The following is a 23,232-nucleotide window of genomic DNA, read 5'->3' on the forward strand; positions in this document are numbered from 1 at the left end:
CATTTGCCAGCTCTTCCTGGTACGCGAAACTGCCAATGCTCATTTTGACGTTCACCTAAAGTCTATAGCTGTCCTTCATTGTGTTCGTACTTCCTTTCCCATCATGCCTCGGTTAGTGTCTGGACCCTTCCAGCGATCAACGCCAGTCCTGAAACATTTCCATGAATGCAACCATATGGGGGAACGTTCTACCGACGCTCAAACCGACACCAGTCACACAAATATGCTAGCTACATGATGGCTACCTTTGGTACCGGTTCTTCATACATCTGCTGCTGTCTGCTGAGGCTTATCCTAGTCAATTTAGATTTCTTACCCCAAATATAGTGTTCTACCAGCCGATTCGCTTAAACGTGGGTGATGGTTTCTCCAGCTCTTTGGTGCCTAGAATGGTCGTATCTATCAGTGAAGCCCCAGGATCGGACACTGGCCGTATAGTCGCTGCATCGGAAATATATTCATTCCGGATACTCAGTACTGTAAACGAAAGGCCAAAGAAGCAAAGAATATAAATGCATAGGTATAAATCAGCCACCCCTATCGCCGCTGTAGGTAGACTCGCATTTTAGGTGTCCTCCTTTGCGCCCTCTTTAATTTTACCCCACTCATATCCTCAATGTGCAGACTATGTTATTGGAAATTCCAACCCGATAGCGACAAAGCGTGGCATAAGGCTTGGATATGGCATTGAGGTTGATGGCAATCTAGGTGCTATGTTGTCTCAAGAACTTGGCAGCGTTGAGGCTCTCAGCGGTCGCTGCATTTGCTTCCCAAATATCTACCAGCACCAGGTCTCTGGCTTCAAACTCAAGGATCTGTCGAAGCCTGGCGACCGCAAGATCCTTGCCTTTTTCCTCATCGATCCGTCCACGAGGATCCCATCAGCCAAGGTCGTTCCCCCGCAGCAGCAGGACTGGTGGGCTGAGAAGCTGTTCGAGCTCCCACGATTTGGCAGCATGCCTCTTACAATCAACGACTGCTTGTTTGAGCACATTGAGTGGCCCATGTCGCTTGGAAAGGCCAGGGAAGAGCGCCTGAAACTCATGACCGAGCGTTCGACAAACAACAAGACTGCTACCTCCATGTATTTTGAGCAAAGGTTCAACCTGTGCGAGCACTAGCATGTCTGCCAGCTAATTCCCTGTTGTCAACATTTCAACAATAGGGAGAGGGATGGGCCAAGCAACCACCGCCACAAAACGGCATATAGCATTGTTGCATGGGTGCTATTTTACTTGTTTGGTGGCGAAATCAGATTGTTGGATGTCCGCACAATATAGTAATCGTTATTCGAGTGAACAATGTTAGGAGCTGTATAGTGTGGTTGTTTGCCATTTCTGTTGGACTCAAGTTTCTCGGCCTCAGCACTCTACACAAAAGATATAAGCAAGGCATGGGACGTGTAGCCCCTTGGGTACTGCATGTAGGCAGAATGCCAGCATATCAGCTGGAAAGAAAGAAATTTGGCACTTAGCCTTACTCTCCACCCCTACAAGTTTGTTATCTAATCTATAATGTCTGTCACAGAGACCGGGACTAAAACCGCTCTCGACGAGACCCTCACTGTGCAGGATTCGGGCGCTATGGAAGCTGTGCCAGATATCAACGAGCAGCCTATTTCCGAGAAAGCGCTTGAGGCTGGTGCAGGTGCAGAGAGTCACTCTAGTGAAGCGGCCAGTGGTAGTCCTGTTGCTTCCAACGAAGCAGCCGGTGGTGATTTGGCTTCATATACGCTTTCCAAGAAGCAGCTTTTTTGCGCAATTGCTAGCATAGGCATGCTGTTTTTTATTTCTGCTCTGGATGCAACCATCATGGCCAGCATTTATGTACCAATTGCCAGTGATTTTGACGCGCTAGGCCAGGCTGTCTGGATCATCACCACATACATGCTATCGTCGACGATTGTACAGGCGATTATCGGCAAAATCAGCGACATCCTTGGCCGCGTTGAGACTATTTTAACCAGTATCGCTATATTTTTGGTTGGCTCCGTTCTCTGCGGGGCATCGCAGTCGATGAACATGCTCATCGCCAGCCGCACAATCCAAGGAGTCGGCGGTGGTGGAATCCTTGGTCTGGGGATGGTTGTATTAGGCGATCTTTTCAGCGAACGGGAGCGTGGCAACTACATTGGCGTGTTCAGTGCAATATTCACTATTGCCACCGTGGTCGGACCGGTGATGGGTGGCGGCATCGTCGAGCACGCTTCATGGCGAATCGTGTTCTGGATCAATATTCCAGTCTGTGTCATTGCCATGGCCCTGATCTTCTTCACGCTCAAGCTGCCAAAGACCAAGGGAACGTTCAAGGAGAAAATCAAGCGCATTGACTTTATCGGCTGTGTGCTGTTCACCATTGGAATGGTTCCTATTTTGCTTGGACTGTCTTGGGGTGGCCAACAGTACGAGTGGACATCGGCGCAGGTCCTGGCGTGTCTCATTTGCGGATCTGTCGTACTGCTTGTGTTTGGATATGTCGAGTACCGCTTTGTTGCTGACCCAATCATCCCAGTACGTCTTCTAGGAAACCGCAATGTCCTTTCAGCCTTAATGGCAGTGTTTGCCATAGGTGGAGTATCATTTGGGGCCCTTAATAACATTCCTGCCTGGGAACTCGCGATCAAGCACGCGTCAACCACGTCAGGTGGATTGCATCTTCTTCCTATGGCCCTTGGGGTTGTGTTGGCATCGCCTCTGTGCGGCATCTATATCGCCAGGTCAGGTCGATTCCTCATACCGATTCGTGCTGGTGCAGTCCTTGCTGCAGCCGGTGCGTCCTTGCTTTTGCTGTACAAAGCGAGCACTGGCTTTGGAGAAAGGATTGTTTATCTATTTCTACTTGGGCTCGGCGTTGGTTTCGTGTCTCAGCCACCTCTGCTTGTCTGTCAAGCTAGTGTTGCTGGCAAGCACATGGCAACAGTGACGACATCATATTCCTTCATTCGAACACTGGGTGGAATCCTGGCTACCAGTATTATAACCTCGATCCTGGACAGCCGCATCAAGACAGGTATCACCGGCTTGGTGAACGAATTCCCTACGCATGCGTCAGATATAGCGTCTACTCTTGGAGACCAGCGCAACATTTACAGTGATACTATTCCGCGCGACATCCAGTCAAGAATCATCCATCTTTGGGCTGACAGCATGCACAGTGCGTTTTACGTATTTGTTGCATTTAGTGGAATATTGGTCATATTCTGTTCAGCAATTAGGCATGTCGATCTTGGCAAGGAGCGCAAGAAAACAATTGAATAATTACAGCACAGAATAAAGTATAGGTCGGTCTACTGCTAACATTTTCTTTGTGTTGGGTGATTGGGGTTATAGTGAGTTCTTATGAAACAGGAGTGAAGATTATGAGGACATGGACATAATATATATATCTCAGTTGTTGCGCGAGCGTCGTCGATTTTTTTTTTGGTATGATTGGGACACTCATGCCTCGGCCATATAACATCGCCCTTTAGAAGTCTGAATCCGAGCTGCCATTGTTTGTAGCTGGACCAGAGGCCCCTCTGTTGTGCCTGATCCTGGGTGCCGTCACTGGCGATGTCACTGGCGCTGGTGCCTGGAGTTGGCGGAAAGCAGCACTACAGCGAAATAATGCAAATAAACTTAGATATGGTGTAGTTATGATAGTCCTAGTGTTGTGATAAAATGTGGGAACAAGTAGTACCAGAGCTTTTCTGCGTGTTTGCGAAATAGAATGAAGTTAAAACCCCACAGGATAAAAATAGAACAGAAATTAATGACGCCACCTGCTGCCCTTTTTGAAGATTTCGTCTTGCCACTCAGATGTTGACCAGTAACGATACCAGAGCAGCAAGCTATGATCGCAGTGATTACACGCCTCTACTTCATATTTCCAATGGCTCAGCACCTCTACTGGTATGAGTGTGATCTTGGGTCGCCTCTGCATGCCATATATTTACCACAACAGGGACATACCCAAGTATATATTTGGCTACATCATGAGCCTGTTCCCTGCGCCGCTGTGTATTCTAGCTGCGACTATGTCGCACTTTATCATTCCCCAGCGCAACATGCAAGAGGGGTAGCTACACCGACTAAACTCTTCACTTTTTGCATACAGCTTTCTGATCCTACTTTTCTAACATTCATACACCTTTTACACGCTAGGGCAGCATATATTCTAGAGTCAACATGGCTCTTGAGCTACTGGTTCCTAATACAGCATTATGTACCCATTTTCTAATGCTGTTGGTGTACTTTCAAACAAACACCCATTTTATCATTGTTTAGGTCCAACCACTGACCATGGCACTCCTATGTATGATGATTGCATGTCATGATATCGTTGCCTCTGATAATATCACAGCATCCGGACATGGTGTAAGGGACTGTCAGCGTATGCACACAGCACCTGGCCTTTAGTCATTTTTCTCATAACTAGTTTTAATGCTATTATCGACACCTACATTTTCCATCGATGTAGCCATTGAAGGACAATTATCGCCTACATACCGAAAGCTAAGTATCTGGTTGATCATGTGTATTTGTATCTGTATTTGTTTTTTGCTATTATATGTTTCCCCAGCTGCAGGGAATCATGCTGTTTGTGTTAGGACCTCTGGTTCTAGTACTTAGGGTTCAGTTCCTGGGGGTAGTAGGTTATATATGGGCTGAATCCTCTTGAGTTCTGTTTTGGGCATGGTCCTGTTGGTGGTGGCAGGGTATATCGGGCTTTTCTTTGTGTTCACTCACCCTTCTCCCTTGGTAGGTGGTGCTGAGCGGCAATAGGCTTGTGGATACTCAGCACTGGGGTAAGTGTTTGCTCTTCATCTAATCTCGGTATACATATATCTTGCAGAGATTTGTGCACCTTTTAACCAGCAATAGTACTTGCTGGTGGCCACCTTGGCTTCGACAAGGGGATGCGATTGGTGCGGGGTAATTGATCGCATATGCTCAAGCTTGTGAAAGCGCAAAACTATAAGCTGTTGAATACCCAGCTTTTAATAGATGTTGCGATTCCATGTCTAGCGCTCTTGCAACTATTATTCCAAGGATATACTACGCTAACCCTTGATATGTATCGATGTTAGTAAAGTCTAATTCGGCCCACCTATTGATGACCGCTATTAGGCGTCAGTCTGCAGACTGGTCGTGCCAGCCTCGTGCTTGTTGCAATAGCAGCGCGGCATCCAGGATACCTATTCGCGCTTTTGGTGGTCCCGGGCCACATCTGTCGATCATCAGTCTGGCATCAAAATCGATAAACAAACAAGATGCAAAAATGGCCGGATTGCCCTTGCCAAGCACCTATCGCTTTCTTTCAACATACAAAGGATAGCACATATAGACATTTTCCAGGAACAGTACGTAGACTGAGCCCCATCACAGCCCAGATACAACACGTCCTCCTTTTGTTGCCGACACGGCATAAATGCGCATGGTGTAAAGGTCCAAATAAGGACATGGCGATGCCCTTCTATGCAGTAGTTCTGTACGGAATAGGCCTACTCCTCACCCTTTTTCTTGTTTTCTGGGAATCGGCAAAGGAGAAATCCGCGCTTATTCCCAACAATTGATGTTTGATTTTAACCAGCCAAAAATATTTCGTGGCACGGGTATTTAAAAAAAAAACCTGTATCCTAATGGAATTGCTAGTTTTCGAGAATGGCTTCAAGGCAGACCCCGCTTAGGAAGGCTGTTTGGAGATACGTTTAAATGACTAGCTGGCCCGTGGTCTGCGGAGGAAATTTTATTGTTCTTCAATATTCTTTTACAGTGTCAACAACTCATTTTCTAGATAATGTCAGGCTGTGCTCAAGGTGCACTGGTGGCTAATGGCGGCAACTCGTACTGGATCGCCTACAATGGCACTGTGCAGCAGGTGTGGAAAAACATCGACACATCTTTAGTCAACTGCACAACAGACAAGGATACTCTCAGCTGCTGCTACTCTAACGAATGCAAGCGTTTTGTTTGCCCTGGAGATGAACCCAGCAGCAGCGACTACAATCTTCTGAGGGCTGCTATGCAGCAGGCAGCTAATGTCCAGAATACTGTAAGCTCTGCGGGCAAGATACGTGTAGGTGCTGCGCTTCTCCTCACGCTGACTCTCCTGCCATTCGCTCTCGCCTAGCTACACTGCGAGCGACGAGCTGCTTTCCCCGGGCAGATTTTAATAGCTATTTATTCCTGATACTACTTTGCACAATAATTCCGACACTATAATATCGCTCAAGATTGCAAGCCAGTCGAGCAAGGTCACAGAGGCAGTAGCTGATATGATATAGGCAGGGTAGTGTGTTTTGGTAAGAGGTTGGTCCTTATCATATGTCCATCACTAAGCACTCTATTGAGCGTGGGCTCTGTCATGCCGTGCTAGGCACCAAGCAACACGCTGTTGCTTCGCTTTGTGCTCGCAGAACTGATGATATGCAGGACCATACGCGATGGATACTGGAAGCGTACTGCAAGTAGCATTCATCCATGGATACCAAGATTTTACGGGAGGTATAGACAGCTGCGAACCCAGTTTGCCAAGCCGGGGATTGTGGCCAAGTTGACTCTCTTGTCGACAGACTCGGGATCAATCCCGAGCTCGTCGCAGAAAATGTCCTTGACTGCAAGGAGCTCCGGGGTAGCCAGCTCCATCAGCGAGCACGAGCCAACATCGTACAGGTCGACAGACTCGATATCCGCCCAGATTGGGCACATGTACGGCCCAGGCAAAAACGATGTGTGAAAGCGGCCAGTGACATTGGCATTGATTTGGCCTGTGCTGCGTCCCTGCGTGCTCACCTCACTCGGTGCGTGGTTGGTGTCAAATGTGCGCAGGTCCTCCAGGTGCATCTCGAAGTTGGCCGCCGACTTTTCTTTTGGCGCATCGCTCGTGTTTGAAGGCTGGCTGTCCTGCTTCCTGCATACAGAGCTCATCTTGCGCCATGTCTTGGACGAGTACGGATACTGGTGCTCACTGCTGGACACAAGCTTCTTGTACCAATCATCGCCGGGAAGCGGCATCCATGGATCCAAGTTGATGCGGCGATACGCAAGGTCGACAATCGAAAATGGCTTGTCGTAGTTGTACTTCTGATTACTCTTTTGCATCTCCTCGCGCTTCTCATCGGTCAGCTGCAGGTTCAGAATCTCCTCGCGGAACCATGTCGCACCATAGACATCGTCCATTTCGGCGATTTCGTCCAGATGGTAGTAAACCCAGATCCGGTCCTTGTAGTCAACGTAGAAAAGACATGGGACATTGGGTCCGCCCGTCGCTGGCGCATATGTATCAGACACAAATGCTGCCACTGTGTCCTGGAATTTGAACTGGATGACGCTGGCATTGGCACGCAAGCGCGAAATCAGGCCACTGATATCGGCGAACTGGCTCAATTGGCCGTACATACTGGCCATGGCACAGCTCTGTATGTCGCTATGGCTCCCGTCATTATCAGACCCAGTTCCTGCTGATCGTGCCGCGTCTCTGCTGCGATTCCAGCGCTGCATGAACAGCTGCAAGTAATGGGCAACATCGAGGAGCGTCCCGGTATCGACAAAGTATGTGGTACCACGCCATGTGCTCACGACCAAACTGTCAGCAACACGAAGACTGCGGCGGTAATCGTTGCGGTTCTCGCCATACCAGCCAGTTAAAGCAGCAGTCAGATCAGTGCTGACAGGCTTGGGGAGTCCGCCGGTCACAAGCTGGAGGAATGCCGCATTCATATCCTGTGTCTGGACTGCACCCATGCCTAATGTGTCAAAGTTGTGAGCTGCAGCCGGATGTGGGCCCTCGTCGCGTACGGTCCGGGCCCCTCCTGGCCTATTTTCGAAGGTAAGGGGCTTCTTGTTGATATCAGCAAACCTCCGGTTGTTTGGAGATATTGGTGCACCACTTCTCGAGCCGTGGCCGTCCTCATCGTCGGTGATCGGTTGTGACGAAGGCGGTGCGTCTCCAGCTGCCGCCTGCAGACCACTTCCAGTTGCCAGGTCACGAAGGTGATGGCCGAGGCTACGCATAGCACGGCCAACACGGTTGTATCTGGCTGCCTTTTGTGCTCTAGATGTGCTTTCTTGCGCTTGTCTGAGCTGTTGCGCCTGCTTCTTGACCCGCGGTAATCCATCTTGGCCCCTTCCTCTCACTGGTGGATTATCCATAAGCTGGCTCCGCGAGCTGTTGATTCTGCGCTTGATGCGCCTGCGGCGGCGCGCCTCGACCTGGTCAACTGCATAGAGGCGGTCCTCGACATAGATCGAATGGCATACGGCATGGTACAGGTCGCGACGAGACAGACCAACACGGCGGTAGATGCGCTTGGCTGGGGTACTTGCCAATAACTCGTCGCCAGCCTCCAAGTCAAAGTCGACATTGGCAATGCGAGCCATAGTCTCCAGCGGCGACGGGTTACACACTTCCTCGTGCATCTTGATCTTCCAGATGCCCAGAACCGGGTCCCGTGAATTGAGGCAGAGGAAGTGGTTAGTCTTGCGCCTGGGGTCGTAGCAGTTAATGATGCCGTCCATGGTCACCAGCGCAACGAGCTGGTTGGATTCTTGCTCGTCGACATCGTCAGTTTCTGGATCGGCAGGCATCTTATCGCCGGTAATAGAGCCGAGGATAGCGCGCTTACGCTTTCCAGTCGACACACCGCCGACCATGAACGTTGCCACGTCGGCTTCCATCGGCTGGGGCGCATCCTCTACTTCTTCTTCCTTCTCTCCACCCATGGCCAGTTGGTGCGCGCTTGTGCCGGTGCCCAGCGACGAATGTGAGCGGACAGATTGCGGTTCGGTGTGCTGCCAGTAGCTTCGACCGGACTCATCTCCAAACGGACTCGTGTACGGGTCCTTTACGGGCGTGGAAAGGGGGTCTGAGGGCAAGGCGCCAGGGGGTACCTTGCGACCACTGCTGCCGGTAGCCGCAACTGTACCACGAGCACCAACATCTGACTTGCTAGTGTCATGCTCTGGTGCGCAGCCTCTCTCAGCTTCATCGGTGTCGTCCTGGTCCCGAATGGTGCTGAGTATGCTGCTTTCCTTGTAGCTAGCCGACCACCCAGCGAACGATGGGCTGTATCGAGAAATATGCTGCCCCTTCTGCGGAGATGCTGAGGCGACAGTCGGGATCGACGAGCTACCGCGCCTACCCTTTGCACCCTGGCGCGCCACTTCCAACCGATGCTTTGCCGAGCGGTCTGTACCGCTCACCAGCGACTGACCCGCTGCCATGTTCGACGGGGTAGAAGGCACGATAGGAAGGTTGTCGCGTAGCACCACACCTGACGCCGTGTTCGATCCAAACCCCATGCTGTAGCCGCGCGACGCAGTGTACGCAGAGTTGAGCGTGTGCATTCCCGAGGAAAGGCTGCTGTCATCTCCGCGGTAGTGAACGCTCGAGCTGCCGCTGTTACGCTGGCGATTTGTCGGATTGCCAATGTAGCCGCGCAAACCAGCTGCTCCCAAGGTCACCATCCGGCTATATGCGTTGGTCCCAACTGGCGTCGCGCTGCCGCTGGTTGCAGCTCCACGAAGATAGAGAGAATTGAGACCGACACTGCCGCCAGAGGAGTTGCGATAGCCGTCGTTGCTGCCGCGGTACATGCCGCGGGCTGGGCGGATCCCAGAAGCAGAGGGCGCTCCACCACTCATTGGTTGAACCGAGTTGAAATATGACTGCGCACCACCGCTGACCTGCGACCGACGCGACCCTGGCTGGCCACTAAGCATACTGCCGACGCTGCCCACATCGTGGGGCACGCGGTGGGCGATGTTGACACTGACGAAGCTGCCGCTATCACTCGGTGTTGGTGGGACGCTCGAGTCATCGCCTGCAGGATGTGCCGGAATAGGGGTGGTCTTATCGGCAAGCGATGGGTGGCTGCGCTGAGACTTTGGCACCGGACCATCGCCCGAAGCATGGGCTATGCTGCGGTCGATCGGGTTACCGGTGGAGTTATACGAGGCGATTGGAATGTTCGTCGGCCACACAATGCTGTTGCTATGCCAGCTAGACGATCTGCCAAAGTATGAGCTTGAAAGAGTTGATATGTCAACACCAGCATACTGCTGCATGTAGAGGTCTGCTGCCGCAGACATTTGCAGTCCGCGAAGCGAGTCGCTGGTGTCGATATTCATCATGTGGGTCACGTTGCCACCAGTATCCGACGGCCTTGGGACCGGTGGCGGTTCTACCGTCGACAGCAGTCGGCCTCGAACCATATCAATTGGCACAAACCGTCCACCGGGCTTACTCAGGATCAGGAATGCCTGCTCCTCTTCCTCACCAGACCTGGCAAGCTCCGCATCTTCGCCTGCCTTTGGTTCGGATGTGGATTTATGCGGCGAGCCAGGGATGTCAGTCTCTGGCCCTTGCTGGCCGGCACCCCCATTGGAGCTACAGGTCGTGTCTTCGTTTTGACGCTCCTTGTGGATCGCACTCATGCCAACTGGCTTAGGCAGGTTGACACCGACATGGCTAACCGGTGCAACTGCGGATAGGTCCATGGGCGCCGCAAGAGGGACCGATGCATCCAGAGATATCTGGGTAGAGGGCCTTTTCATGCCCATGTCACCCGTGCCAGGGTTGTTGCCATAGTCCGATTCAGAAGACGTGCTTCCTTCGCTGTCACTGCTCGAAAACGAACAGCTGCACGATGAGCAGCTACACTCCGACTCAGAATCCGAACCAAATCCGCTGTTTCGTTGCGCAGTGCCCTCGCCAAAAGCACCCACAGGCGCTGTGACTAGCGATATGTTGCCAGGAATGTTGTCGAGGAACCATGTTGCGATTTTATCCGCCTTGGTTGCCGACCAGTCAACAACAGTGCGACTTGGCGGTAACTGCAGATTGACATCGCGCTCCAGCATATCTGCAATAGACACTGCAAAGTTGCCTTCGCCACGGGAGCCAGGCATCCCATCGATGCTGCGGGTCTCAACCTTTGGCGTAAGACTCTTTGTCGACGACCGCATGCTGAGCTCAGCAAGCTTCTCTGACACGTGCGACAAGATGCTTGTATCATCGCCACCGGCGCCAATATAGCCAGGTACCGAGGGGTGCGAGGGTCCAAGCTTTGAGAAGCTGCCGCGAGCATTGACAGTGACCTCGAGTGGTTCAGCAGCAAGCCCTGTATTTATGTTGCTGTGGATGCTGCCTTCGCGCACGCTTATATTGCTGCTGACACTCTCACGGCGCCCGCTGCCTTCCTCTGTCTCAGATAGACCCTTGGAGTCACTACCACTCTCCGCAGCATGCGTGGACCCAGCAAGTGGCAGCCGCAGCCGCATCACGCTGCCAGTCAAGCTGCCCTGGCGGCTATGCCCTCGACTGCCTGGGCCTAGTGGTCGCGAGATACTGGCACGCCGGCTATGTGTGCGACTACTCCCTGGTCCGCCAGTACGGCGGCGAGATGAATACCAATCTGGGAAGTTTTCCGTGGCAGACAACGAATCTGCCGTAGGATCTGCTGGCTTTATCGATGCCTTACCTAAAGCAGGCATGGCATCAGGGCCTGGAGCGAGCTCGGCAAACGGCTTGGCTGGCTGTGTCTTTGAGACGCTGGACCGTCTACTGACAGGCGCACTGGGCGAGCATCCAATGCTATCCTCTGCCAAGCACTGTGCCTTTTGGTCTGGCTCACTCGATCTGCGCTCCGGTATCTCTTCCTCAACCACGCCCAATGCTCCAATGGTGTGGCTGAGCCGCCGGCTGCCTTTTGGTACCTGTGGCGAATTGTCAGCCGTGTTAGCTGAAGTGCTGCGTTGCTGAGTCAAGAGCGTCTTTACATCGGTGTCGTTTTTCGGGCCATGGAGTTTTGCAGCAACCTGCACTAAATCCAGCTGCTCCTCATTGCCACCGCTGGGCATACGCGAATGCGCCTGAGTAGAGTGCCCACTGTTCTCAGCGGTCTGAGCCCGCGAGTGGTTGAGGCTGGGCGGCGCCGTTTGGTTGTGCACAAAAGCACTCCGGCGAGGTCCTTCCCAGCCAGCAAGGATGCCACCAAAGCTTTCGCGCATGCGGCTAGTCAGCGAGGTTCTGCGTCCGGTACTCCCACGCCGCTTGGCTGGCGAGCTGGCAAACGGCGGGGCGGCAGTCAGCACCGATGGAATGGTTGGCTGCAGGGACGGGGGCGGTGCGGGAGGCAGGTTCAGCAGATGCGGGCTTCTGGCGTTTGTCGGCATAGCAATGCTGCTGGTAGTGCCTGCGCTTTGTGTTGAGTCAGCAAATGCAATGCGCGGGGTCTGTGCTGCTGATGCTGACTGCAGGTCAGTGGTGCCGCCAGAAAACGACCCGCCAGAAGTTGAAACACCCTGCGACCGGCGATCGCTGGGGGTGGCCGACAGGTCGATCGTCTTCAACAGTTTGTTGACTAGCTTGATATCGGAGCAATGGTTGGCAGGCTGCTCTTCGTGCGGGAATGCCGACGCTGGTGCACTGACAAAATCAGTTCTTTGGCCCACCTCGTTGGCTGCATCGCTGTCCTTGCGGTCGTAGAAGTCTGTATCTGACGCAACCGGTGAGCGCGGCGCAGACATGACCAGGTAGGGAGACCCAGCACCAGTCATGTTGACGCTGGGCAAAGTAGTCGGGATGCCGCTGAACATGCCAAGCGAGGCGAACGTGGGTTTGACCGAATGCTTGGTTGGCGCTAGGATCCGGAAGATGTACACAAACCCGTCGGTGGCTGTCAACACCAGCTCGTTCAGGCCGTTATTGTCTATGTCCTTTACCATGGCGTGCTCCACGTTGGTGGGGATCTCAAACGTCATGTCTGGGTGGTCGAGCACAAATGGGAACCAGTCGCCGCTCTTCTTGCCGACATTGGCGCCCCATATCTTCTCAATGTCCTGGACCTCCTCGTGAGTGAGAAGCGAGACATGGGTGCCGTCGGGATTTACATCGGCCATCTCGTTCTCAGAGTCGCTGTCGAGAAAGTCGTAGCCGATGCTCATTGCGTCGATTGGGGCATCAGACAGCGTGTTGTGCGCTCCAAGGCTGCCTTCTTCGCCTGTGTTGTCCATGTGGTGAGTGCGACCTGGAGAGAGTACTGGAGCGCCGTTGCCTTTTTCATCTCCGTACGGGTGACCATCGTCAACAAGCACCTTCAGTCCATTCATATTGGCTGGATCGTGCCGGCTGAACATTGTCAGGGGTGGGTCGGCTTGTGACGACACATTGCTCGTGGCTAGGACATCGGCATTGCCACTGTCGCCAGGTAGTAGCCCGGCATCTCTGATGCCTGCATGCAATGCGTTGGACGTATGTGTGCTGAGAAAGCTCTGCCTGCCCATCAAATGCGCGTCAGCCGATTCCGGGCCCCAAGACATTGCTGGCTCGACTGCAGCCGTATTCGCCATGGTGTTCAGAACTGCAGTGCTTGCTGTTGCCCGTGGCAGGGCTGACTTTGATGTCGCAAATGGCGACATGGCGTGAGCCTTATCCAGGCCCGTACATGGCGTGTCCAGACTCGCCTGCTGCGACTGCTCGCCGTGAATTGAGTCACGCGCATACGATGCTGGCCTCATAGCATGCATGGCTTCGGCCACTCCATTGCAATCGCCAGCCTTTTCCAGATTGCCAGTACACTCCATGCCGTGGACTTGGTCCGACGGGCGCTCTGGCCGCTGCAGACCGTGTGTGCTGTTACGGAAGAATCGGTCCTGCGAAAACCTTCGGAAATGCCTGCGCTGCCTATTGCGCCGGGCCAGGTCCGGATGCAGGCGGCGTTTGAATGGATAATCGAAAATATGGCACTTTCCTTCCCCATTAATGACCACAATCGAGTTATGCCCAGCATTTGAGATGTCGGCCACCAGCACCGACGTGATGGTCCCAAGCTTTTGTGCCAGGATCCACGGCTTGCGTCCATCGCGCTCAATCTCCAACGCGTCCTCCCATTTGACATGTCCGGTTAGCTTCGGGTCGTTTCGCCGGCCAAACGGCTTTCGGTCGCCCTCATCCTCGCTGGTCTCATTGGAGCTGTCAGCGTGCGATGCGTGCTCACTGGGCTCAAACATTTGCAGAATATTGTCAAACGAAAACGACTCACGACGCGAAGACATGCTCGGTAGCAAGCTAGGGTCAGTACTTTGGCGGCGCAGACTCATTGCATCGATTACGGACGCTGCACCACTAATGCTATCAGATGGGATCTCACCGCGCACAACAGCTTCCCAGCAGTCAAACTCGGGTTCGATTTGATCCTCTGAGAACCGCCATGACCCGCAGCCTCCACGTCCACGGAAAATCGCCAGCTCCCCCTGTATACTTCCAACTACAAACTCCTTGCACTACAAAGCAATCCTTGTAAGTGGTAAGCTCATGCAAAGGCAAAGAAGAGCTACCCATGATATGTATTGGTTTTTGCCAGCTACTTACACCGTCGTTGTCGACGTCTCCAGTTGTTAATGCGCCCGGCAAGACTGTGCCGCGGAATGCCCACTGCAAGCGCGATGACAGTGAAATTGTTCTCATTGCATGTAGACGGTAACAGAGTTCAAAAAAAAAAGTGTGTGTGAATTGCGCTGAGAAGCGAGAGGTTGACGTTGCAAAACCAGCCCGAGCTTGTAGCAATCACCGAAAGTCAGCTCGCAGGAGCGAGCCGATTTGACCGACTCAACCAACTCGTTTGCATCTGAGAAGCGCATTGTCAGCAGTTTCGTTTAGTACTCCTGTTCTTTGAGGCCACGGGCGCTGCATTTTGACAACTTGGCGGGTACTAAGGAACTGGGCTGAGGCCACTCCATGTCTACTGTGATGTGAGAGCAACAGCAAGCCATGTTTAGGACCTTGAACTTGGAATGTTTCTACTGAACCACAGTGCCATTCTTGCTTGTATGGTCAACGACACAACAGCGATGGTTTTACCCTTTTCACAAAATCTACGCAACAGTCCATGTGTTCTTGCTACCCTGGATTGAATATGAGAATACAGCGTGTAGTCAATTTGTGGTGGTGCCCAGAAGGGCAGATGATGTTGCTGTCAGCGCTATCACAATGCCTTTTCCTCAAAATGAAACGGCCCAACCCTAAACCTTGCCCACAGCCAGGGGCCACCTGCGGTATAAAATGATCGGCTTGTGCCGCGGTCTCTTTCTGGTTCTCACTCTTCTCCCAGCTCCGATATTCTTACTGTCGCTCTTAACACCATGTCCACCGATCATTTCTCCGATTTTGCGCCCAACAAGACGCCGTTCAAGCCTCTTATTGCCTCGCGCGACGGGCTGAACTTCACCTACGAGTCATTGCACGACCGCGTGCCGCATATCCTCACGGACATCATCAATGGCTACTACACAGCTATCCAGGACTACGACGGTCCCAACAAGGAGCTGGCAGCCGCTGAAGGCAAGCAGATAACCAGCCAGCTGTCCAAGCTCAAGCACGAGATGGTCACTGACAAGCCATTGTCACCTCTTGAGGACGACGGTCTCGGCGACACGCAGGCATGGAACGACTGGCTGCAAAGGTTTTTCCCTGGAGGCACTTGGTACTCGACGCCGTTTTTGACGTGGGAGACGTACATGTACCGGCGCATCGCCGCGATCTTCAGAACGTCAAAGCACTGGAACACGTTTGATTTTTTCTTTGCCAAGAAGGAGGCAACGTTCAAGGCGTCCAAGGCTGCAGTTGCGAAGCTGTGCAAGCGCGTCGATGAGCTGACCAACGAGTGCCTGGCAGACATTAAAAACACAACCAAGCTGCATGTGACGTTCATTGAGCTGCTGCAGGCCAGCCTGTGGGGCAACCAGACGGATCTCAGCATGTTCCCCGATCTCGACTCTGCCAGGATCGAGGAGATGCAGGCGCGCATCTCGTCGGGCGAGAACAACGCCAAGATCGTTGCTAACGACGGCGAGAAGATCTGGGAGATTGTCAGCACGCTCCAGGGCGGCCGCGTCGACATTGTCCTTGATAACTCTGGGTTCGAGCTCCTGCAGGATGTGCTTTTGGCGCACTGGCTGGTCAAGGTTGGCTACGCCAAGAATGTTGTGTTCCACCCGAAGCGGGTGCCCTGGTATGTCTCGGATGTTACCAACGAGGACTTCCACTGGCTGGTCGACTCGATGCGCAACCCGCATTTCGTCGACGGCGCCGATGTCTCCAGCGACGACAAGAAGGCGCTGCAGGCCATGGGGGAGCAGTGGTCAAAGTACCTGGCGGACGGTGTCTGGTCGCTGCAGGACGAGCTATACTGGACAGGGCCATACGGGTACCGCTATCTGCCGACCGAGGGCAAGGCAGTGTGGGAGGATCTGACCAAGTCCGACATTGTCATGTTCAAGGGGGATCTCAACTACCGCAAGCTCATCTACGACCTCGAGTGGCCGCATGCGACGCCGTTTGTTGCGGCCATTGGGCCCATCGCCGATGCTCCGAATGCTCCAGCAATCGTCGCGCTGCGCACGTCAAAGTGCGACACAGTCGTCGGCGTTGCCAATGAAAAGTCTACGAGTCTGGCTGCCACAGAGCCCGACTGGATGGTCTCTGGCAAGTACGGCATGATTCAGCTCAGCCCTGGCCGCTGGCAGAAGCACTGAGTAGAGTTGCAATTGATATGTTCTTAAGCGTAGAAGAAATTTACTGGCACTTTTTGTCGACAATCGAGGCGCCGTGTTCGTCGTACTCGGCGCGCGAGATCCACAGCTGGTGGAATGTGCCCAGAGACGCCAGGATCGATCCTCCGAGCCACGACGACACCTTGCGCTCTGTGTTTGTGTTTGGCGCGTGCAGCTTGATTTTGCCGCCGGGGATCGAGTTCGTCAGCATAAACGACATGCGGTCGGCGTACGCTGGGAACAGCGATGCACCGGCACCCGCCAGCACCACGTTGTTCAGAAGCTGGGGCCGCAGATCAATGTCGCTGGCAACCACGCTCTTGATGGCCAGCTCGTGCAGGCCCATCAGCTGCACGTTCTCAAGCCGCTTCGGCCGCTTAACCATGTATGTGGTTGGATCAAACAGGATCTCGGGGATCTTGAACCGCGCTGAGCCGACAGACATGTTGAAGCCATCTGGGAACTCGAACGGCTTGTGCGGGCGCGAGCCGGCATTCTGCTCCATGAACGGCGTCTCGATGAACTCGCATGTGGCCTCCTTGAACTCCTGCACTGCGCGCAGCCGCATATCATGGAGGAACGAGTCGGTCGTGCCAGCCCGTCCAAACCGCTCAACTTGCGGCTGCTGCAGCGTCTCGACAGCCGCCTTGGCCTTGATGTCGAAAATTGGCGTCGGCTCGTATTGCTGGCTGTCCTTAAGCATGGCTAAGATTTGCTCAGACAAAAGCTCGCCGCCGAGCTCCTGCTTGACTATGGTCTTTGACAGGCAGAAGCCCTCGTACACGGCGCACGCGCTGGCCATTTCGCCACCCACATCCACCACCAGGCCTGTATGCTTTCCAGTGCCGAAGGCTGCCAGCACCGGCGTCTTGCACACATAGAATGCCGGTGAGCTGAACTTCTCAAAGGCCATCTCGATCAGCTTTTCGCGCAACGCAGTCGTGTTCCACGCCGCCTCGCTAACCATCACCGGGTGCTCCGACGGGTTCACGTGCAGACGCGACTTGAACGCGTACTCCCAAATCTTCTCGTAGATGTCCCAGTCCTTGACCAGCCCGTGCTCCAGCGGCCGACCAATCTCCATGTTTGCGCGCCACGTTGCTGACTCTGAGTCGCCGACATAATAGCTGCGGACCTTTTGCTTCGTTGTGACGCCGTTGGCTTCGGTGGGCTGTCCGTTCATCTCGACGTCGGTCTCGGTGGCAGGCTTTGAGGCAGGCGTGTCGACGGTTTCGGTGGCCTCAACCTCAGTCTCGACGTAGCCAACGTGTGAGGGGAAGTATGCCTTGGGCATGTCTTCGCCAGCGAAACCAGCACGCGTCCATGTGCTGCCGACATCAATCACCAGTGCATTAACCTCGTCTCCGCCGTAAGTGGGCATAGTGAAAAAACAGTGCTGAAATTGGAGGAAATGTGCGATTTGTGAGTGAAAAGGGAAACTCTGGCTGCCAGCAAGCGCGTTATGAGCAGTTGGAGCCTCGGCCGAACCGAGCCGTATGCACAGAGGCGCCAGATCGGTTCGCTAGCAAAAAAATATTTTTTAACACCTGGCTCGCCAGCAACGTCGGCAATTTCGTCTCTGCTTCTTCGTTCAATTGACATTATACCTTGTCTTTCTATTCGGACAACCTGACATTTTCAAACATGGCCAACAAGCGCAAGTCGTCAGAACTCGAGGCCAAGGGAGGCAGCAGCGCCACTGTCAAAGTAGACAACTCGCGGGCCGATATCCAGCCAGTGCTCGGTAAGTCACCAACGAACACGCAGCGCCGGACTGTCCCCTCTGTTGCTTCCACCACTACATACTGACGATTGGCACAATTACCTGCCTGTATAGCTACATTTTCGGCTGTTGCCCCGCCGGTTGCCTCGACGTTCACCACATTCAAGTCGGGGGATAAGGATCAGAACCAGGAGTGCCTTGTAGTTAGCGAGGGCGACAAGGTGGAGTACGTGGGCCAGAGCTCTGAGGACGGCTCTGCCCTCTTTAAGGGATGCAAATACATGGTCGGCGTGTACGACAAGGCCACCAACACAGTGACGTTCCGGCGCGCACCGCTCGTGCGGATCAACACCGTCGTGAAGTCGCTGAAGAGCTCGCGCGGCGTCAAGGAGCACGACATTTCGAACCGGATCCTGGAGGCGCGCAACGAGCTGGGTGAGAGGTTTGGTAACAAGAAGAGGAAGGCACAGATCCGCGCCGAGGAGCGCAACAAGATCAACATGGACCAGATCCAGGGCAGCGCGGGCATTATCAGCACGTCTATCGAGGCACGCACCACCTCCATGCCCACGTCCAAGGACCTGGCCGACGAAGCCAACCAGAACCGTCCGCTGCCCAACTACGACTCCACCACGACTGTGCCTGCCGACGTCTACGACATGGAGGACGTGCTGTCAAAGGCCGAGGCCTCGCACATCAACGTGTCGTCGTTTGTCAAGGCCAAGTCGCCGGATGACTACAAGCGGTTTTATCCCCGTGCAGTCCACTTTTGTGTCGGCCAAGGTCGACAAGATCCTGGACTCGGGCAAGCCCAACCTGGCGCTGCTGCGTCGCGCGCTGTTCTTGGCATATCTGATGAAGTTTGCCACTATGCGTGGAAAGGCGACGCAGAGCCGCGATGCCGCAGCCAAGCAGATGCGCTGCGCGCCCGAGATTGCCGACGTCATCTTTGAGAAATTCGCAGAGTGCGTTGCTGGCGCGCTGAACCCCGACGGCAGCCCCGTGTACAAGAAGACGCCGGGCAATGGACAACAAGCTGATTTGCTACATTGCCATCCTGATGCTGTCGCTTAATGAGTGGATCATGTACCCGAGCGCCATGGCGGCGGACCTTGGCATGCCCACAAAGAAGTAAGTATTCTCCGCAGAAAAATGAAGCGGTTGCGGAGAGCCAGCGCGGGGTCTTGGCATGGTTGACATTTCCACGTCTATGGTGCATACCCCGCTGCCTGGCGCCCCTGGCTGATACCCCAGCCATTTCACCCTGACTAGAGCTGCGCATTGTTTATTTCGGCTGCATCTTTTCCGCAAAAGGACATACCCATGGTTGTTTCTGCCGCGTTATTTATTGACGGATGGTGCGCCTCCCCAGTGTCTATATTGGACATTGGGTTCGCCGATTCACACGCATTTGCTCCGCCGCCGCTGCTGCTGCCGCCGAACAGCGGGAGTACCTGAGCTGCATTCACAAGACACGACCTGGGTCAGCCCTTGCCTTTTGCAGACATTCTCACTGGCTGTTCCATGACTGCACAAAGGCGCCCGTTGTTTTTTGTGACCTGCCACTGATTTTTCCCCTCAGCGCGACATCACCACGTATTCACACTTGACTGACATTGATGTATTATTTTTAGGGCTGAAAGGTATCTCGAGAGCGTTGGGTGCAAGCTCGAAGCCGCATCCAAGGAGGAAATCGCAAGGTTCTCGAGCAGCAAGCGTGCTGCGGGGGCTCCGAAGAAGGCGGTGCTCAAGGCACCGGTCTCCTTCCCGAAGGAGAAGAGCGGGCCGAGCAGACGCTGAGCTCAATTAATTTTCCTCATTATAAATTCTGTTTCTCGGATGAACATGTCGACCAGATTTGCTGTTTGTTGCTGTTTCAGTCGGCAATCCCTGGTGTCCTACTTCCTTCTTGCAGAAGCGAGTCGGACATATCCGATTAAAAAAAAGGGCGGTTCTTTGTTGTTCTTGGCTGGGACAGGGCGGAGCGGGCATGCACGGACATGTGCATCTCTTGAGCTGGAGGAGCCAGTGCGCACCCGATGCTCGCAGAACACTCGAAGGATGATCGCTTGCAAGTGTGGGTAAAACAGCGTGGATTCCTCATCGTGTCCCCCTTTCTGCCAAGCGCCCAGTCTTTGTAGACACAACATACAGGATTCGCTCTTGTAAATAGAGCAGAATGGCCGATCCATCGATGTGCCGAAAGCACATCACGCCAGTTTCGCTACCCGTCGGTCCCATCCCCGCTTAGAGAAAAGCGCGTCTACAAGGGGGCGACTGCTTCGCACATGAGGAGGGTGTTGATACCAATTGGCTTCCGCTTGCCTCCGGCGCGCTGCCGAGGACGATCTGGGCAATTAGTGTGGATTCTCGCACCATCTCCCTCTCCAATGTCGTGGGCCAGACAGGCGCATGCTCCTCGAACGGGATGCTGCGCTGCACGGGCAGCCGCAAGATCTCTGCCACAGCGTCGGCTGCCAGGTGGCCTGGACGTGCGTGTCTGTTAGCTCTCGCGGGCCCAGCCTTCGGTGGCTATTTCTGAGAACTAATCGATGAGTGTGCGCAGGTGGAATAGCCGAATCGAAATATTTCAACGGCCGCGCTGCTGCTGGCCAGGGGCTGGGGAGAGTAAAATGCGATTACAGTGATGTATTTGGACCAATCACCGCGCGCCAGACCACTCCCTTCGGCTAGAATGCCCGGACAGTGCCAAGAATCGCCAGAGAGGGGGTGCAGGTGACCCCAGCGCCGGACCTTGGCAAACCCGCCCGCGCCAGCGCAGTGAGCGACTATTTTTAAGTACAGGCACATCTTGTCGAAACACGCACACCATGCATACAGAAAAAGCGCCCAAGAAGCCCTTTTCTCATTCTTGTCTCACAGCGAGTATATAGGGGCTGGAGCACGCCTCGCGCCGGAGTGGGACTCTCTCTTTCCCTTCTCCAACTTTTTTAAAGCGAAGCTTTCCTCTCGACCCAGTGTGCTTGTAGTAGACAAGTGATAGCCCTCTCTCTCGTTCTTGCGCGCTCTCTCCCACGTTCCAAACCGCTCTCTCCACTAGCAGCCAGTTCCATCTGGGAGACACAGCCAAAGAAGCACCCTTGACATCCACCACTTCCTACCGTCGGACTTGTCAACAACAACAACACCATAGCAGATACCTTTTTGGAGAGGGATTATCTCTGTTTTTATTCGCTTCTCAGAGGATAACGAGACGCAGCTTCCTTTTTCCTCTCACACACAGCCTTCCAACCATACAGATATAACACGGATATGCTGTCGACGAACAATATTCTAGAATCACACGTGCACCCTCACCACTGCTTTGCCCCAGCATCGGCGTCCATGCAGCAGCAGCAGCAGCAGCCGACAAGGGCCACGGCAGCCAGCAACCCGTCGGCGTTTGGGCAGCGGATGCACGCCGTCAATGCCTCGGCGAATGGGGGTGCACCAGCGCTGGCCACCACGCTCGACTCCGCCCTTGCGCACACGCACCCGAATAATACTGCTTACGATGCGGCGACTGCCTCGGCATTTGCGATGGCAGCGGCCACAGTAGCAGCAGCAGTGAGCGCTGCGCCATCGCTGCACCACTACCACCCGCCGGCCACTGCCGGTATGCCACTGGGTGCGCCGATTGTGTCAGCAGATAATGTCGCTTTTGGTGGCGATGCGAACAATTCCATCGGCATGCTGGGCCGGACCGCTGCCCAGCCCGGCGGTCATATGCCCCACCCGATAGCTGCTCCGCGGCCTGTCTCCGCGCAGCAGCTGGCGCCGCCGGCCTGGATGCTGGCTGCGCTGCCGCTCGAGGTTCTGCTGGGCCTGGCTGCGCCCACGTACAAGCAGAAGATAATCAACGATGTGTTTTTCACGCAGGAGGAGCGGCACGAGTCGCCGCAGCTGACGCCCGTAAGCGAAATCGAGGATGCCCGCGACAAGCTGCTGGCGCCCGAGGACGACTCGTCGGACGACGACGACATGACCACTGGTCTCGATCTGTCGGCGGACCTGGCGATGTTTGCCGACCCGCGCAGGCGGCAGCCCGTGGTGTGTGGGCAGCGGCAGAGGAAATCGACACTGTTTGTGCGAGCACCCGCCAGCCCTCGCCCACACCGACTGTTACATCTGACCGCGATCATGCAGCCCTGGTCAGTTCCACAGTTGAGCTCGCTGATGATGCTGTGTCTACCAAGGCCCACTCGTCGCCGCTCTCCGCCCACGTTGCACAGTCAAAGTCACAGTACTTGAGGTAAGCTCTCTTTTTGCGCTGCTGTTTCACGCCATTCCCTTCCCCTCACCACTCTGCCAGCGTTCCCGGAGAGAGGAGATCGTCCAATCCCTAATGGCATCGGGTTGGTCACTTCGCATGCTCCCACATTTCACCTCATGCTGGTTTCGGCCTGTGCAAGATTTGCCCTCCAGAGCGACCCTTTCCTGCCGGTTTCGGGTCGTCCGGAGACTTTAGGGCGATCTGCAATTTGTCGCCGAGTGTCATGACGCACGTTGCCAGCCGACATTCCTGTCCCCTCCCCTCTCTCTGGACACTCGCAGCCGCCCGCTGGGGAGGAGACCTCTGGCCATTCTTGTCCTTCTGCGTGCTTTGTCACTCGCGCAAGATAGTAGCACGCAGTAAGAGACGTGGGTGGGATGCGTCCAATTTCATGCCGTTGTTCCTTTTTTCCTTTCACAACGAGCCCATTCTGTGCTGCACTCTTGCAGGCCTCTTTTTTCTGGGCTCAGCCTTATGCACGATTGTTGCATTGCCTTCGAGTGCGATTGGCACGAACCGGCACAACCGAGAGCAGACGCTATCCGTTTTTCCGACTGGCTTCTCTATGAAGCTGCTGCCTGCTGCCCGTATGCCTACTGCAACTTATTTGTGGGGATCTACCGTACATTTGCCTTCTGGCTTCTTATTCGATGCTGCATTTTCTCTTTCCCCTCTCCTTTGCAAATGCCTCCAGACTGGCCTCG

The 23,232-nt window shown here is 54.2% G+C and overlaps 2 protein-coding genes across 2 annotated transcripts; both read left to right on the top strand.

Moving 5' to 3' along the window:
• The first annotated feature begins 318 nt into the window (after nt 1-318).
• Nucleotides 319-1,227, top strand: DL89DRAFT_241915 (uncharacterized protein). The gene has a single exon (XM_040885009.1). It carries the CDS (start codon nt 714-716, stop codon nt 1,119-1,121), a length of 408 nt encoding a protein of 135 aa, XP_040739043.1. The 5' UTR covers nt 319-713; the 3' UTR covers nt 1,122-1,227.
• Nucleotides 1,228-5,098: 3,871 nt separating this feature from the next.
• Nucleotides 5,099-5,666, top strand: DL89DRAFT_71404 (uncharacterized protein). Its single transcript, XM_040892003.1, has one exon. The coding sequence runs from the start codon at nt 5,252-5,254 to the stop codon at nt 5,552-5,554; it is 303 nt and encodes a 100-aa protein (XP_040739044.1). The 5' UTR covers nt 5,099-5,251; the 3' UTR covers nt 5,555-5,666.
• Nucleotides 5,667-23,232: the final 17,566 nt, after the last annotated feature.

Source organism: Linderina pennispora (genome assembly GCF_002104995.1).
Source record: "Linderina pennispora strain ATCC 12442 chromosome Unknown DL89scaffold_165, whole genome shotgun sequence".
NCBI classification, from domain to species: Eukaryota; Fungi; Kickxellomycota; class Kickxellomycetes; order Kickxellales; family Kickxellaceae; genus Linderina; species Linderina pennispora.